At 46.3% G+C, this 18,168-nt stretch overlaps 1 protein-coding gene across 8 annotated transcripts in view; it reads left to right on the top strand.

Moving 5' to 3' along the window:
• The window catches only part of EFR3B (EFR3 homolog B), a 137,673-nt gene that overhangs the window by 69,694 nt on the left and 49,811 nt on the right, over positions 1-18,168 (top strand). For all 8 annotated transcript variants that reach the window (XM_066626724.1, XM_066626728.1, XM_066626723.1 and 5 more), the window contains 2 exons: positions 9,462-9,538; positions 12,880-13,007. In XM_066626724.1, the coding sequence (XP_066482821.1) occupies positions 9,462-9,538; positions 12,880-13,007 (205 nt within the window). Of the gene's footprint in view, positions 1-9,461; positions 9,539-12,879; positions 13,008-18,168 lie in introns of those variants that run through there.

Genomic DNA, 18,168 nt, shown 5'->3' with positions numbered 1-18,168 from the left:
AGGACAGACAAAAGAAAATATTTCTTTACTCAGCGTGTGGTCAGTTTGTGGAACTCCTTGCCACAGGATGTGGTGACAGCATCTGGCCTGGATGCCTTTAAAAGGGAATTGGACAAGTTTCTGGAGGAAAAATCCATTACGGGTTACAAGCCATGATGTGTATGTGCAATCTCCTGATTTTAGAAATGGGCTATGTCAGAAGGCCAGATGCAAGGGAGGGCACCAGGATGCAGGTGTCTTGTTATCTGGTGTGCTCCCTGGGGCATTTGGTGGGCCACTGTGAGATACAGGAAGCTGGACTGGATGGGCCTATGGCCTGATCCAGTGGGGCTGTTCTTATGTTCTTATCTATCACTTTGCTAGCTCCAAAATTCAAATGAAACAACAACACCTTGCTGGCACAAGGCTAAACTTTCATGGCTAAACTCACTCCAGAAGGCATGTTAATGAGCCAGCAGACCTCCGGAGCTGGCTCCTGCTAGGTGCAAAGGCACAGGCACATCCATAAAGGGCCATCACCTAAAAAAGAAAGTTCCCTGGATTAGGTCACCCTGTCAAGGATCCCACTGGATCCTATGGAAGACACACCTTTAAAACCTGCATCACAAGACTCTCAAGTTTTTCTTTCTTCTTGTGTTCCCTGGCTTGCTGCCATGCATGTTACAGACCCAGTAGTCCTGAGTGATGTCGCCCCCATTCCTATTGCCATCTAAGCCCACAAGCTTTGTGGGCTGCCTCACTGAGTGCCCCTTTTCCCCTCGAAAGCAGCTCCAGCTCTCTTGCCTTGCTTCTCTTCCTCAAGCAAATATCAGCTACTACCTAAGCTTCAGGTCTAGTGTCAGCCTGCCTTTGTACCCTACTTCTGATCTGGAGATTCACCTGGTCTGGGCATCCTTGTTCCTCATCTTTTTGCAACGCATTGCACTTGAGTTCAGCAGATAAGGCTTGGAAAACTTGGTCTCTTGTGCAGCCTAACCAGTGATCCACAAATTCCCCATTACAGTCTCCCCATTCCCCAGTCTCATTATCTCTTGTGCAGTCAAATTGACAACATGCTTAATGCTTGTGATTTTTGTGCTGTTTGTGTGAATGTTAGATTGAGTGAGTCGTTTTACAGTATTCTATTTCTGGAACTGTTTTAAGGGAGACTCTAGGTAAGCCTCAGGACTCCATCCAGCAAGTCCCCTTAACCTGTTCACCAAGGACATAATAAGGCTTTTCTGCTGATTTTCTTTTGGAGAGCTTAAGGGATTGGTCAAGAGTCCTTATTCTGTGGGAGAGATGGTCCTGCTTGTGGACTTCCTGAAGGCCTCTTGCGACTGCTGCTGGAGTTTGCTAGTGGCTGAGATGAATCTTGGTCTAATCTAGTCAAGGTCCTCGCTTGATGGTGGATTTTGCAAGTGATGTTGAACAAGCCTTCCCAGCAAGTCATTTTTTTCCCCCCATCTATCTGTTTTTTGCTTTCTTTTTAAGTGGTGGATGGTTAGCTTAGCTTACAGGAGAGGGGGCATGTTGTGAGGATTTAATTACTGACTAATTAAAGTTTGCAAAGTGTGTTCAGTGTGGCAGGAATGAGATAAAAGCAAAACCTTATTATGCAAATTGCCAGCAGCCTTCTGGGTATTGGCAAGATGCCAAAGGACCCCCACCAGGGGAGGAGAGGAGGAGGAGAAGGAGAAGGGGGGGTGAAATCTTCCAGACCCCAGCGATGAAGGAATAAAGGCACTCTGCTGTGCTCCCTCCTCCAGCGGGACTCCTCAGAGCCTGGTGCAGTAAATGGGGAGTACTGCTAGGTTGTCCCTGTTTGCGATGGAGCAGAGAGGAAAGAATGGAGGTCCACTGTGTTATTCAAGCCTGGCAGGAATTTGGGGTGCTACAGAGCTCTGGGGAGTGCATTTGGGGGGGGTGACAATTAAACTGCCATCTGTGTTTTAGGGAGGTGAAAAAACTTTACTATATCTCCAGCTTCAACCCCAAACCATTGCTGATAGGGCATGTGTCAGAGCCATCCAAGCTCGTGGGCATTGCCACATCTTGTAGCAATGAATTCCATGGACTAATGATGCTCTTTGTGATGAAGTACCTAATTTTGTCTGACCTAAATCTCCCATCAGTCATTTCATTGCATGATCTGAGCAGCCACTGTTGGCCCATCCATGAGGCCCACTGATGCATACTGCATCATCAGCAGATTGTGAGGGGTGCCAGGGAGTTGTCGATTTCACCCCAAGTCTGCTGCCACTTCTTCCCTCCTGCTCACTAAAATGAGGAACAGACCATTCCCCCCTCATAGCCATGCTCCTTGTGCGCTGCTGTGAAACCTGGAAATTCCGCATTTCTCGGCTTGACTGCGGTGTACAAGAAGGATGAGTTCTTGGGTTTGTCTTTTTTTGGAGCACAGAAGCAGCAGGCCTGAGTGCATCAGGAAGCATATGGGGACATTCCAACCCATGAGCAGCTGCACACAGCTGTGGACCAACCGTCAGGCTTTGATCCTCTGCAGGAATCGAAGTAAGACCACCTTGAAGACTGGTGTAGTAGCTCACCAGTTGGAGAAATGTCCTCTTAGAGAAGGGTGTCTGTGATTCTGTTTGCTTCAAGACTGTTGACTTGTTACCTGCCTTGAGTTTATTTCACTGTGTGCGTGTTTGGCACACCTTTCGAATCTCTGTCAGCAGTGGTGGACCTCCCCCTCCCTGCTCTCAGGGCAAAGATCCGTGATTCCGCCCTCCCACGAAAGATACCGCCCCCCCCCTGCATGTGAAGTTGCCCCTCTACCTTTGTAGCACGACGGAGCCTCATGTGATCTTCGAGCCGACTGGAAAAGCCTTGTAAGGCTTCCCCGTGCTCTTAAACTGCACTTCTGGAAAACTGAAAGTGCAGTTTCCAACAGCATTGGGAGCCTCAGGGAGGCTTCCTGTGCAGTCCTAGAGGCACGCTGGCTCAGTGCCTGGGGCATTTGCCCCATTCGCCCAGCACTGACTGTCAGTAACCTTGCCTGGCTCATGATCCTTTTGCACTGAGATTCCCAGATCCTAAGGAGGAATAGAAATTTCCTTTCTTTGGTTTTTATGAGACCACAAACCACTTGTTTTCCCTACAAGGCCTGGTGGATGGCATGTCAAAACAGGGATCTGGGCAGTCTGGGTCCAAGCCATAAGTCTCTCACAGACTTGTCTGGGGCTCCATAATCATTCTACCTCATTTCCCTCCCCTCAGTCTTAAAACAGGAATAACAGAATGCTGGTATGTGACCTCGCAAGGTGGTTCTGAGGTCAGAACACACCATGGTAAGCTCTTTCATGCATTGAAAAGTGATGTCACTTATTTTATTTATTTAAAAGATTTTTATCCCCCTTTTCCATGACTCAGAACAGCATGCAACATAATGAAAAACAAAATTTAGGAAAACTAAAACCAGCTATATAAAATACAATACAATAACAGGTACTTTAAAACCAACTAACAGCAATACCACATGAGCAGATTATTAATAAAATAAAAACATAAAAGCACCACAAAGTAAAACGAAAACACAAACTATAACTAAAAAGAGTCACCTGGGAGATCCTCCTCCTCAAAGGCTAAGCAAAATAGATGTGTATTTAACTCCTCCTGGAAACCATATAAAGAGTGGATGTCCTGAGTTCTTTTGGGAGCTTGTTCCATAGCTATGGTGCCACAAAGGAGAAGGCCTTACATCTTGCTGCCATCCCCCTCAGCTTTGGATGGCAGCAGTGTCCTAACCAGTGCCCTCCCTGATTATCTGAGAGTAGAGGTGTCCAAAGTTTTCGGCAGGAGGGCCACATCATCTCTCTGATACTGTTTTGGGGGCTGGGGGGAAAAAGAATTAATTTACATTTAAAATTTGAATAAATTTACATAAGTTTACATAAATTAATGTACTAGAGCTGGAACTTATATGAATGAATGAAGGTCTTGCTGCTATTATTATTATTATTATTATTATTATTATTATTATTATTATTATTATTATTATTATTATTATTATACTACTTTTCAACTAAAAGTTCACAAAGCGGTTTACAGAGAAAAATCAAATAACTAATGGCTCCCTCTCCCAAAAGGGCTCACAATCTAAAAGATGCAAAACACCAGCAGACAGCCACTAGAAAAGACACTGCTGGGGTGAGGTGGGCCAGTTACTCTCCCTCTGCTAAAAAGAGGACCACCCACTTGAAAAAGTGCCTCTTACCCAATTAGCAGGGGTTAGAGCAGCTATTAGAGCAGCTATAGCTCTAAAAGGCCTTGCACAAAGCAAGGCTGGCCTTTTCTTTGCTGCTGCTACTGCATGACAGACGTGAAACAGCAAGCAGTGGAGGGAGCCCTCAACCCACAGCTCACGCGAGAGGTCAGACAGTCCTAGGGTATCACCTAGAGAAGGTATCACCTACTATCCTCCACTGCAAGCACTTCGCAGCATTAGCAGTAGGAGGCAAAGTTATGATTAGGACCTTCATGTTTCTCTTTTTAACGCGCAGATCAGTAAGTGACACTGAAGGCTACGTGTCTGCATGTGTTAGAAAGGGGAATGCTAGTTATCTCTCACAGGAAAAAATACTGAAATATTTTAGACAACAACTGAAAAAGAAGCCTTTAAAAGGAGGGCTCTGGGGCAATGGATTTGCTTTTATTCATCTTGCAATCAGTGTCATGGCTTGTTTGGCCCTTAATTCCCACTTGTTTGCTTCTGAGTAAACGTGGTGAGGATCAGGCTGTTGAAAAGCAGTTTGTTTGGGCAGGCAATTCCACAACCCTGTCAGAGGGTTATTACGCTGCCAAATTAAATGGGATAAACTTATATTAGTCAGAATCCAAGATAACAAGGATTTTAGAGGCTTTCAGAGATCGTAAGAGGCAAAGTTGTGTGACTAGAAACCGAGAATTCAAAGTCGTTGTATTAAAGGCACTTTATTCTGAAGGAGAAGAATTGATTACTTGCTTTGGAGGAAGGAGCCAGCTATGAGGAAAGAGGGAGGAAAGAAATGGGGGGAATTGCACTAATCAGTTGCACCATGCAAGACTAATGGCCCAATCCTATCTAACATTAGTGCTGGCGGAACATGGGTATCACTGCCACGCAGCAGTCATAAAGGCAGGGAGGGGGTGGAATGAGACAGGGTGGGTGCAATGGGGAGGAGATGGGCAGATCCGGCCGAGGAGGGGGTTGGGTTCTCTTTCGTGAAGTGCCTGCTTCTTCAGTGTCTGCTTCTTCTTCTTCTTCTTCTTCTTCTTCTTCTTCTTCTTCTTCAGTGCCTGCTTGCCATTTTTGAGACCATCATTTTTGTGCACCAAGATTGACCCTTTTATTGATTCTGCTTGAAATGAATAACTGGGAATATTGGCGTTTTCCAGCTTCCCTTTCATCCATCCTGTCTTCCCTCAGTGGAGCCAACATGAGCAAGCTGGGAGTTTAATTTTGTGAGGGGAACCACAAAGGTGAACCTCCCTCCCCATCCGTCTCTTCCTATGGGTGGAGAGAGGCAAATCGAGGCAACTGCCAAATCGGTTGACTTGGGGTTCCTGCAGGCCGATGCTTTCTCTCCTCAATGAGGAATGAACCAGTGTCTACAGGGGTAATTCAAGACTTGCTGCATGTAGGCCAAAATAGTTACAAGCTTGAAGAAGAAGCAGAAAGGCCCATCTTGGTCTCTGTGAACCAACTCCCTCCTGTGTATTTCTGTCGTGCTTTTGCCTGGTCTAGTTTGCATCTTTGACTGATGATGCTTCCCCAGCTCTACTTGTCTTTCCTTTTGCAAAGTGTTGTGGGGTTGTTTGGCTCCCATGAATCATCCCTTTGCAGGCACTAGTCCTTTCAAACTGCGACTGAGTAACAGCTTTTGTGCTGCCATTTATCTGCAAGACTGAAGGTTGCCAACACACACAACTGTCCCTGAACTCACAGGTTCCTATTCTCCCTCAGCCTGGAGTGCATCCTGAACCGAGGACTTGGTCAACTTCTAGCAGCACAGCAGAAGATTCTGAGTGCAATTCCAGCAGCCTCTCCAGTTTAAGAGCCTTGGTTGCAGGTCAGGGAAAGACGCTTTTCTGCCTGATGGCTTGGAGAACTGGTGGACTTGTTGGAAGGTGGCTTCTGTGCAGTACAGTTATAGTTGGTATAGCGCTATAGAGGATCCAAACCATATTTTGTGTACTTATCCAAAGTACTTATCCAAAGGTGGTTAAGAATCGCAACAAACCCTCAAAGGCATTTCCGTTACCTTTCCTGGCTTGTAATGGTCATCCCTCATAGGTGGGCAAGAACCAGAGTTGTCTGCAAAAGTCTTGGTATTAATGCCTTTGTGAGCACATTTTGACTGCAATATCAGTCCAGGAAATTTCCAAAATCCAGAGTGAGCCTCCAGATAAGTCTAGTTCCTAATAATGTTTTCTCTGCCTTCCTGAAACCTCATCTGATGTTTCCTAGATCAGTGTTTCTCACACTGTGGGTTGGGACCCACTAGGTGGGTCGTGAGCCCATTTCAGATGGGTCCCCATTCATTTCAATATTTTATTTTTAATATGTTAGACTTGATGCTACCATAGTATGTGACTGCATCTGGGGAAATGTTACAACTCTATTTTAACAGGCTACTATATATATGCTTTTACCAATGATAGTAAATGGGGCTTACTCCTAGGTAAGTGTAGGATTGCAGGCTAGGATTGTTAAAAAATTTTCTGCTTGATGATGTCACTTCTGGTCATGACATCACTTCTGGTGGGTCCTGACAGATTCTGATTCTAAAAAGTGGGTCCTGGTGCTAAAAGTTTGAGTACCACTGTCCTAGACTCTTCTCAAGCTTCTCAGCATGTTCTACTCATCATTACTCTTCTATTCAGGGCCATTTCCTGATCATTTTGTGGTACTGTGTCCTCTCTGGCAGGCTCAGTGGAGTCAAAGAGATTCAGTGGCTGATTATATTCTTAATTGGTGTTAGACCTTCCTTCTATACTCTTGAATTTATGTGCAGTTGGACCACACGTGCACCTCTGTTTAATTATAAATATGGTCTCCCTGGATTAATTCTGAATTGAGCAGCCAGGGGTGGGGGGAGTTTGCTTATACCTAATAACACTAAAACTGCATTTTAGTAAAACCATATGTAAAATATCATTTAAAAAATAGTATATTGGATTAAAATTACTCCTGTAACTACTTAATCCTGGTTATTAAAAGCTGGGGAGGGGGTTGGATGAGGAGAAAAGAGAGGAGAAACATTTGCTTGACAACAAATATGCTTTATGGATATGATGCTTTCAGTCATCTAAAGCAGAGAAATGATTCTCTGGTTCGATATTGCCTGGTCGTTGATGAGAATGATGGACACAACGGGGCAGTTGGTTGATCCGAATACAGTGTATATTGATCCTGTCCATCTGCTAGAGAAGGGGGGGTCAAACTCTTCTCATACAGCTGGCTGAATAGCATTAATGGCAGCTGCTGAGTTCATTTTTATCTATGAACTCATTAACTGCAAATGATAGATGAGGTAATATGCAAATCTTGGTCATATTTGAAGATATGGGAGTACCAATTATCACATGGGCCGCCTTTTCAGCTATGCTGCTTCTGCCGAGGCATCACTTCACAGTTTGGCAACTGAGAGGTGCTCTCCAAAGTGACACCTTGACAGAAACTGCACTGCTGAAAAGATGGGCTGCCCCAGGGCAGTGCCTCCCTTCTCCCTCTGTCATCTCTCTTGGTCTGCCTTTTCCCCAGTGGCGTTCCTCGCCTGCTGAGGCTTCCTTCCACCTCTCCTTCCCAACCTCTCAGCAAAAGCAGTGCTGCTGAAAGGGCAGTACTGGGAGGGCCCAGTTATCACATGGGCTACCCTTTCAGCAGTGTCACCTTGCCAGAAGCAGTGCTGCTAAAAGGGTGGCTATCCCAGTGTCACCCTTTCAGCAATGCCATCACATCGCAGCTCAGCAGATGAGATAGTGGAGCTGGGAGAGCCCAGTTATTACAAGGGCTGGACAAAGAGCTTCCCTGGACTGTCTCTGGCCCATGGGCCTTATGTTTGACACCCCCTTGCTACAGAGATAGAAAGAGATCAATGCTGACACTGGTCAGTCCGACAAAAGCACTGAAGAGTCTCCCTGAGGATTTGCAGTCTTTGGCTTTCAGTTTCCTGTTGCTGTTTTGACTGGCTTTTTCATCCTCTCTGTGCCCTGCTTTTGTGCCCCTTTTTAGTTCCTTTGAAAATCCACAGGTTTTTTTTTTACAGAAAACCCGTAAGGCTCCAGTCTTGCAACTCTCAAAGAAATGTGATTCTGTAAAGGCTGCCTTGGACTTGGCAGTACTCAGGGAAGGGAGAACACAGAACAGGATCTTGTAAAACTTGGAATGTACAAGCGCATCTCAGATGATGCAGATTCCTTTAGCACTGATTTTTGATAGCATTCTTTGTCCTGGAGTGATTGACAACCATTATGCCCAGGGCCGGCCCATCCATGAAGCAGATTGTCATGAAGTATGAAGTCATCTCAAAAAGCAGATTGATTGGGGCCCCATCTCTGTCTGTGTACTTGCCTCCACTGGTGCTCCTTCCATTCCCTAGATTGGAAAAGGGAGAATTAAGGCATGGGGACAGGGAGGAAGAGGAAATGTGGAGAGGAGGAGAGTACTGAGCTAGTACACTGGGCTATGGGAGGAGCAGAAGGAAGAGCTGACACATAATCGAGTGGGGTGGCAACATTCCCCTTGCCACCATAGGGGGTCTTGGGCCTGCCCTGATGCTAACCCAATGGCAGCAGTGCATTCTGGGCCAATCAGAACCTATGAAACCTATTAAATCAGCATGTATCCTACAGTACTGTTTTGCCCAGCACTTATCTTTCAGGAAACATCCCTTGCACTCTTGAAGGGATTCAAGAACCAACTGGATGGGAAGATTCCGAAATGTTGTTGCACTGAATTATGTCATTACAGGCAAAGTGGCAGGTGACACGAGACTGTATTCTGCAAGGGACTGAAGAATTAACGGCTTGCTTCACCAGCAGCGTTCTCCTGTTCTCCTATATACCTCCTGCTGGTTTCAGTTGTGCTTGACCCAGAACTCCTTGTGTATTGTGCTCTGCTACATTAATTGCAACGAGAGGGTGGTGTCTAGTTTGTTCAGTGCATTCAATGGGTCAGGGCATAGGGTGGATCTCTTACATCATATATCCCTTTATAATATGTAAGAGTACAGTTGAGAAAAGAACGCCTTTGCTTTTGTGTGACTGAAGGGAAAAGACAAATGCAAGCCTGGAGAGTGATTTACTTTTTTTGTGTGGAAAACTTTCGTAACTCCTTGGAAATTATGGCGGTAGAATTGTAAGCTCATGTTAGCTGCATTTTTGTGTTACTGAAGAAAGATGAGTTGTTATGATGTTGTAAATGGAACACATTTTGTGCAGCTGCCTAGTTAAATGAGGGGGTCTCTTTTCCATTGCAGGCGTGTGTGGCTGCTGCGGAGCTCTGCGTCCTCGTTACAAGAGGCTTGTTGACAACATTTTCCCAGAGGATCCAGAGGTAAATGACCCCTTTCAGTTAGAGTGTATTCTGTGCAGGGCAACGTGATACTCTGTGGGTTGTGTATTCTTACCCTTTGACCTCTCACCAAAACCGTTGGTGAGAGGGTTGGGACCTGCTACAACTTTTTTTGTGTTGACGCCCACTGCAGGATTGAGCCTGGGAAGGGGGTTTGATATTGGGGCACCTTCTGGGATCCAATCTGACCTGCCATCCCCTTTCCTGTTTCTACCCTCCCCGCCCTGTTCTGCCTTCCCACCCTTCCTCTGCCTCCTTATCTTGCCTTCTCTGGTGATGAGAGAATGGACAACAACATGGGCAGGAAAGTTCAGGCCTTCTTGCTGACACTGCCTGCAGCACACTAAATTGTGTGCTGTCGGAGCGCCTTTTGCACCAGGTGCTGACTACTTTATGGCAGTCATTGCCATCACAAGAAGGGAACCGAAGATGGGTGGATCACCACAGTAAGTATAAGATTGGGCTCTTTGTGTGCCCAAGTTTCCCTCTGAGGAACCAGAGAGCTTATAGCCCCATGCTGCGCATCTTCTCATCTGAGCTGTAGTCTCCCTAGAAAGACCTTTAGTACTGGCTGACAAATATATGCACTGTCTTAGAAGAGCAGGTGAGGTGAAAGGGTAGCAGGAGATTGAGATTTTCTAGTGTTTTTCCTGTGGTCGCCAATGGGTTTACACCTTCCTATGCCAGCTCTGTTGTTGGTGGAACATTTGTCTGGTCTCAGGGGCATGTCTGTAATCTGAAGGGGGGTTAGGGTATGGCCTGCACCAACATCTTCTCATCCCTCCCACGTTATGCCCCAATCCCCTCTCTGTTTCAGCCTCTCCCCTGGCAGAGTTGGACTGGTGTCCGTGTCATGTCAACACAACATTTTTCCTTTGTTGCACCTGTGTCCGTGGGCCTGTTGGTGGACGGGCATCTGTGCCAGCAGAACCATCATTGTGCTGGCAGTGTGCCAGTGTGTTTGGATGTGTGCCAACATATCTCAAGAATATGATTTTGCTGCACCAGGTCCAATGATTGCAAAAGCTTCAGTGCACAATGAGGTTGTGGCTGTCTGTATCATGGAAAAATGATTTGAGATCTTGTGGGACCAGCTGATATGCCTTGAGCTGATATGCCTTGAGCAGTTTCAAGGCTGGTCACTGACTCCACCCTGCCTCAGCCAAGTATGTCAGAAATTGTTGTGTTCATTTAATTGAAATCTTAGGTGAGGAGATTGTAAAGAGCCATGCAGACAGCTGTAGCCCTGGCTGGGGTTCTGTTGCTTGCAAACTTGTATATTGATGGGAATGGGGCAACCCCTTGACCAGGAGGGGAAGCAGTGGGGTAGCCTTTCCTTCTCCACTCCTGAGCTAAGATGCAAAGCACAAAAGGAGGAGGAGATGTGTCTGAGCTTCCTAGTTTCTGCCAGGAGCCAAATCTTTTTTTAAAACTTGATTGATAAATGAGCACAGTAGCAATAGTTCTGAGACCATCTGATACACCAGCCCCCCTTCTCCACCACTTCCTTTGAAGGCCCACTTGTTATCCTGCTTTGATCTTTTTATTAAAGTGGTAGACTGGAGCACAGTTCCTCTATCCTTGGGTGCGACCTTGAGATTTAAATGTCACCTCGCCTTAGACGCAGAGCCAACTGGGAGAGCACAAATAGCTGGGGCACTCCTCACACCCCACAGAGCAAAGGGGGTGTCATGAATATGTACAGTTTAGGCCTAGTTTAGCATGTGAAGCCTGAACCAAAATAAGTCAACAGAGAAGTGGCTAGCAGTTCCTAGCTTCAAGAATGTGAGTAAACAAACAAAAAGATTGTTGTCTCTGCTGGCTTAGTTTGGTTCAGGCTTCACATGCTAACCTAGGCCTACCACTGCCACCATGTCGCAAACTTAGGGGGGTTTGGGGTTGCTCAAGAGTTCTTGGTTCTCGAACCCTAAAGCCCTCAAGGCCCCCCTGTTCAGTAGTACTGCCACCACCATGTATGTGCCAGTGCCTCAGTCCAGGGACACTGAGACCCTCTCTTTCTCCAATTAAAGCTTCAGTCCTCAGGTTACTAGAACTCAATGAGCACTTGGTAGCTTGCTGAACGGCTAGGCAGGATTCTGAACCTTTCTCCCCAACAGGCAATGAAACAACTTGGTAAAAGAGATTTTAGTTTATTAAGTACATAAGGCAGCAAATGCTAGAGGCATAAACATCTAGGAAACATATCAGCAATAAAATAATAAAGCTAGCTGGCTATCTCTGTTAATCCCTAACTCTCACCTAAGTCGGCTTCTCTTGTAGATCTTTTAGCTCCATGCTACCTGTGAGGCCAGATGCCCATGGTGGACAATGGAGCTCACAGCGTGCAGGATGTTGCACTCAAAAAACTCTGTTCAAGAAGGACTATGCACACCCGTTGGGGCACTCGTTATTATACTTCTTATGCTATTAGTGCTGAGGTGACTTCATACTTATTTAGACTGTCCAATCAGAAACTTTTGAGGACAGAACCTTCTCGGAGTAGGTCTGGTTGCTACCCCTCCTAGTTCTTACCCCTCCTAACTGGAGATCCATAGCTGTATTCCATTCCGCTTGATCAGGCGCCCCTCCGTCTACTGAGGTGTTAAACATTCCAATGGGTTGTAATTCTTGTTGTCTGTCCTTTCTGGCCAGCAAAGGAGAGACAACAATCTTTTTGTTTGTTTACTCACATTCTTGCAGCTAGGAACTGCTAGCAACTTCTCCATTACTGACTTAGTTTGGTTCAGGCTTCACATGCTAACCTAGGCCTAAACTGTACATATTCATGACAGGGGGCAATGCTGACATGACTCCAAGTTTGATGTGACACAAAAGGTCTGGATCTGGGCAGAGAAAAAGGCAACACACAAGGCCTCCATACAAAGCTGAGAACCAAGTAAATTACTTCCCTGCTGCACACTGTCCCCTAGAGAGGAACTGACACTGGGGGCCAGGTATAGGACCAGATATGTTGTATCTCCCACAGCCGAAATCAGTCCTGTGTTGTTGGCTTCTATTGAGTCAGTAGTGGGAGAGGTCTGGAAGAGAGGCAAAGCTAGGGAAAGTTGTGTGAAGTGAGGCTGGCCCATAGAAGAGATGAAAAAGAGCTGCAGAACCTCCTCATTGCTCTGATTTAATAGCATGCCTAACCTGGATGCTTTCACAGTGACCAGGCTTTGCCACAGAATCTGTTTTGGTCAGTGGCTTTTCAAGAGGCTGATCAGGTTGGATTCCCTGTCATTCCATCTTTGGATCAGAGACCTGCATCTGACATTCCCTAGACCAGCACTTGGAGATCCACCACAAGCTCACTTCTTTTTCAGGATGGGCTGGTGAAAACCAACATGGAGAAACTGACATTCTACGCCCTCTCTGCTCCTGAGAAACTGGACCGCATTGGTGCTTATCTGTCAGAGAAGCTGATCAGAGATGTGAGCAGACACCGATACGGGTAAGGAGGGGCATAGTGGGATCATTAGAAATCTCCAAAGATTGTACTTCAGCAGTACCTCCTGAGCAGGAAATCTTTGAGCCCCATTTTGTGGCAGCCACTTCTCAGTGTGTGTCCTGCAATGGATACTTCCTTAACTACATCCTCTAAATGAAGCCTGATCTTCATTAAACAGGTATTGACCTTCCCTTGCTATTCCTTTCCAACCAACCACAACTTCCAACATGGGACTCACTTGGCTTTTAAAAACCTGAATGATTGTGCAACCATCCACACATTCAGCTGCTAACCCTCAAGGGCAAGATTCACACATGCCTTGACATCCCTTGGTTACTGTACACCTTTTTACTGGCAGCTGAATATGTAAGCCAACTCCTTTTGAAAAGCAGTGAAGTCATATGGATGTTCTCTGTGCCATTTGCTTACATCATTATTTTGACACTGCAGTCATGTGTGAACCCACCCAGGATTAAGCTCTGTCTTTTCCTCCCCTTTTTTTTTCTCTCCCCCCCCCCCCCGAAATGGATTGGGTTACCTTTAATTTCTTCTGACTCCCTGGTTCTACAAGAGATGCTCTTTTTAAAACCCATTTTTGCCTGCCCACAGTCAGGCACATTTGGTCCCTGTTGCATATACGCAACATTGGGCAGAAATGGCTTAAAAATCCTTCCCTCCTCCAGTTTTGTGGCTTAGCTGTTCTGCATGGTTGCTGTGTCCGCCCTCTTTCCCCTAACACCTGCCGTTCGTTTCGCACGTACAGCTGGTGTTGTTCACTGGAGAGCTGTTTCTGTGTCTTCTGTGGGCGTTGCTGTCTCTGAGAATAGATTTGTGCTCTGATTTTAGAGATGCCGGATGGACTCAGATGGAATGTGACTTTCAGCACATTCTGGGGTGGCTTTACTTTCGTCTTGCCAACAAAGCCTAGACAGGCGAATGCCTTATTGTCTCTTCTCTGCCTTTTGAGCTTAGAATGTGCCAGAGAATGAAAAAGGGGGGTGACGGGGGGGAGGCAGCAGCATCACTAAAAAGCATGAAAGATGTGAGGTGTTTCAGAGCCACACAGATTTCTGCTTTCATCAGAGCTGACAAGTTCCTTTAAAGCTGTGTCAGAGGTGCTGTGTTTGAGAGGGTGTTTAATGAGGTTTTGCAGTATGGAAGTTTAGACCTTTGATGGCTGATGGGTTGATGTCAGATGCAGACTTTCAGAGGAAAAATGTATTTTTCCTTTGATCTCAGATCTTTTAACTGACGTGGAGCCTGCCTAATTCTTTCAAGAGAACAGAACTCTGCATTCCCATCTGATAAGGTGCTTTCACAAGCATGGTACTGAATACTGCTGTTTTTGTTTGGAAATCTAGTTAACTGCAACAGACTGACCGTGTGTTTTTCTTGTTGAATGTACAACATTGGCTTCAAGACTGCGGGTGTTGTGTGAGCTGGGAAGCCCTCGGTCAGGGTGATAGATGCCCCATATGTATTTGTATAATATGGGTGAGTGTAGCAGGGATCCCGTTCCAAGGGCTCAGCAAGGCTAATAGTATGCTCATCCTGCATTCAGGTAAATTCAAATATGTTTAGATCAGTTCTCGTTATTTGCTAGGGTTAGGTTCCTGGAAAACCTAGTGGATACTGAATTAGCGCGTACAAAATCATTGAAAAAAGGGGTTAGGTTTCAGGGGGCCCTCTTCTATAACACTATAACACTCTATGAATTTTATGAACCTGAATATTAACTCAAAGTTATGGGGCTGTGTGATAGCGATGGCTCATCAACATCTCCAATATGCTACCTCCTCTGTGCTGAATATCCATTGATGTGTTGAAAGTAGTGGCAGTGGCAGTTTCTCCATCCTGTCTATCCCTTGACTCATTGAAGGTTGCTGGCACAACGAGGCAAGCCCAGAGAAGGAGCCAAGAACAGATTGAGGAGGAGGATGGGTGAAGGATAATCAGCGTTTGCTAGAAGATTAAGGTGGCAGTCCAATGCATACTTTCAGACTTGCAGGCTGATCCAGAGTGGGCTTACTCAAGAGTAGGTGCCCAGGACTTTTCAGAAGCAAGAATTGGGCAAGACAGAGTTTTCCCCATGTAGCAGACATGAAATGTTCATGTTGGTGGTCAAGCCCTAAATGTTCCTAACTTAAGATGGAAGCAGATTGTAGAGATGAGGTGGCCAGAGCCTACACCAGGAGTGCATGATTGCTGAGCTGTCGGGGCTCAGGGGATTATCCTGGGAAGATGCCAGTGTGGGTCTCTTAAGGAAGGAATTTGATTCCCAGTGCCTGTGATGATTTAACCCTGGGCCCTCCAGAATCAGTACTAATAGTACTGTAATTGTGTACCTTGGCTCAACGATCTCCGACACTCTTTCTCTCGATACCGAGCTAAACAAGCGCATCGGTAAAGCAGCTACCACGTTTTCCAGACTCACAAAGAGAGTCTGGTCCAACAAGAAGCTGACGGAACATACCAAGATCCAGGTCTACAGAGCTTGCGTTCTGAGTACACTTCTGTACTGCAGCGAGTCATGGACTCTTCGCTCACAACAGGAGAGGAAACTGAGCGCTTTCCACATGCGCTGCCTCCGACGCATCCTCGGCATCACCTGGCAGGACAAAGTTCCAAACAACACAGTCCTGGAACGTGCTGGAATCCCTAGCATGTATTCACTGCTGAAACAGAGACGCCTGCGTTGGCTTGGTCATGTCGTGAGAATGGATGATGGCCGGATCCCAAAGGATCTCCTCTATGGAGAACTCGTGCAAGGAAAGCGCCCTACAGGTAGACCACAGCTGCGATACAAGGACATCTGCAAGAGGGATCTGAAGGCCTTAGGGATGGACCTCAACAAGTGGGAAACCCTGGCCTCTGAGCGGCCCGCTTGGAGGCAGGCTGTGCAGCATGGCCTTTCCCAGTTTGAAGAGACACTTTGCCAACAGTCTGAGGCTAAGAGGCAAAGAAGGAAGGCCCATAGCCAGGGAGACAGACCAGGGACAGACTGCACTTGCTCCCGGTGTGGAAGGGATTGTCACTCCCAGATTGGCCTTTTCAGCCACACTAGACACTGTGCCAGAACCACCTTTCAGAGCGCGATACCATAGTCTTTCGAGACTGAAGGTTGCCAATACAATAAGTACTGTAATTATTACTGACTATGCATGTTTAGCCATTGGCGGTGCTCTCAAGGTTTCTGACCTGGGACCCTAAGACGCCTGATACTGAACCTTCTCTTCAGGTAACCTGGCATTCTGCCGAAATTTAGAATGGAACAGAAGAAGGGGACAACACAAGTCTTTCAACAGAACCAGGCTTATTTACAAAGGATGTGTCCGTAGCAGTCTTGGCTGTCCAATAGTTCACCAATGAAATTCAGTTCCACCCTTCTGCACTAAATGACTGGGAGCTGGCTCCTGTACACGCTTCCAGTTGACTTTAAACTTAAATGGTTTTAGAGGGAGACCTATAGTTTGAATTCTAGCCAACTTCACAAAAACAGAAAAAGGAGCAGTTTCTAACCCGTGCTCCTGACAGCCATATTTATAAAGCTTGATGCTCAAGAGACAGAAGGGCATTTATTCTTTCCTAGCCCCGCCTTTGCATAGTAAAGTGTGCAGCATTTGCACACTTGCTGTGGTTGTTCAGATGCTGCACCACCCTCAATTTTTGTTAGCCACCATTTGAATTCCAGATCACGATTTGCATTTCAAACAGTGGTTTGTGTGGTTTCTGCCCTCCTTGAGAATCCCCAGGTGCTGTCCTAAACGGGGGGGGGGGGGGGAGCAGCGACTGTATTTTTGTGAGTTGTACGCAAAGGCAACTAGCTAGTCTGTGGTTTGCAAATCATCCCATGGTTCCAGATCTTGGTGTCCTGGCTTTTGGCTGCTCTTGATTTGGGCATCACTACTAATTGTGGGTTCGGCATTATGTCTGAATCATGCTAACAGGTTTATGATAAGAGTGTTCACAGATTGAATGTCATTGTGTGTTTTAACGAAGTTTCAAGCAATCCCATTTTTATACTTAAACCCCTTTTTCAAATGACCTGCCTGTCCCCCATCTCATTTCATTCCTTGGTTGTCTTCCTCTTGATTCTTCCTTGCCAAGGGCTGTTGCTCAGCAGCCCACACTTCCCGTTCTTGAGACGGAACTCTTCAAGCTGGTGCCTGAGAGGGTTCATCATTGCTCTGCTTCATTGCCAGCCTTTTCTTCCAGCCAGTGGACCTGCTAGACTTGCATGGAGGGTGTTTTACTTTTTTCTGCTTTCATCGGCAATCTCCGAGTGACAGGGAGGTGACATTCAGTCTGCAGTCTCAGCTGATGATAGAAAGTCATTAAGACTTGGGAACTTAGGGCCCAATCCTATCCAATTTTCCAGTGCCAGTGCAACCATGCCATTGGGACATATACTGCATCCTTTGGTGAGGAGGCAGTCACAGAGGCCTCCTCAAGGTAAGGGCCTTACCTAGGGCCTTACCTACAAGGTAATGTTCCCTTACCTAGTGGCTGCATTGCAGCTGCACCAGTGCTAGAAAGTTGGCTAGGACTGGGCCCTAAGTGTGTTTAAAAAGAAACCTTTTCCATTTGGCTATATGGCTGTGTAAAGTTCACTCTACTTTGGTGGCAAGGGGTGGGGGCTTGTGCAATTCCTTTGAGGAGGGAGGAGTTGCTCGGCACCAATGGGTGCCCACCTTGCTGTTGCTTCCCCTTATGTTTCTGAAAATCTGTACTCTCTTTTGATGGCCTGCCACAGAGCTCCTCAAAGCAGCTTGGTCTGCAGGACTCAGTAATTTATTAAACAACAGAAAACAGTTCCTGCTTCTTCTTTTTTTAACAGAGAAGTCAAGGCAGCTAACAATAAATGTCCAACTGATACAATAACATCAAGACACATAAGCCCTATTCAGGCTGGTCAACTCTGCTGCTGCACTCTGTAACTCCGCCCCTCCTCCCACTGTCTCCTGGGATAGTGTTTGTCTGAAGAGGAAAACACTGTCCTTGGGGAGATCGGGGGGGGGGGGCAGAGCTTGCCAACACCCTGACCCTCCCAGATCTTCTGTATGTGCAAATGGTGTCTGTGCTTACATGGCATCTGTGTAGGGCTATATGCAGCAGTATGTTCATATCTGCAGAGACTCCAAAACCAACTGTGACTTACAACACA

The sequence above is a fragment of the Tiliqua scincoides genome, chromosome 1, assembly GCF_035046505.1.
Source record: "Tiliqua scincoides isolate rTilSci1 chromosome 1, rTilSci1.hap2, whole genome shotgun sequence".
In the NCBI taxonomy this organism is placed as follows: Eukaryota; Metazoa; Chordata; class Lepidosauria; order Squamata; family Scincidae; genus Tiliqua; species Tiliqua scincoides.
The sequence above is the reverse complement of the archived record's forward strand: the minus strand, read 5'-3'. Positions and strand labels throughout refer to the sequence as shown.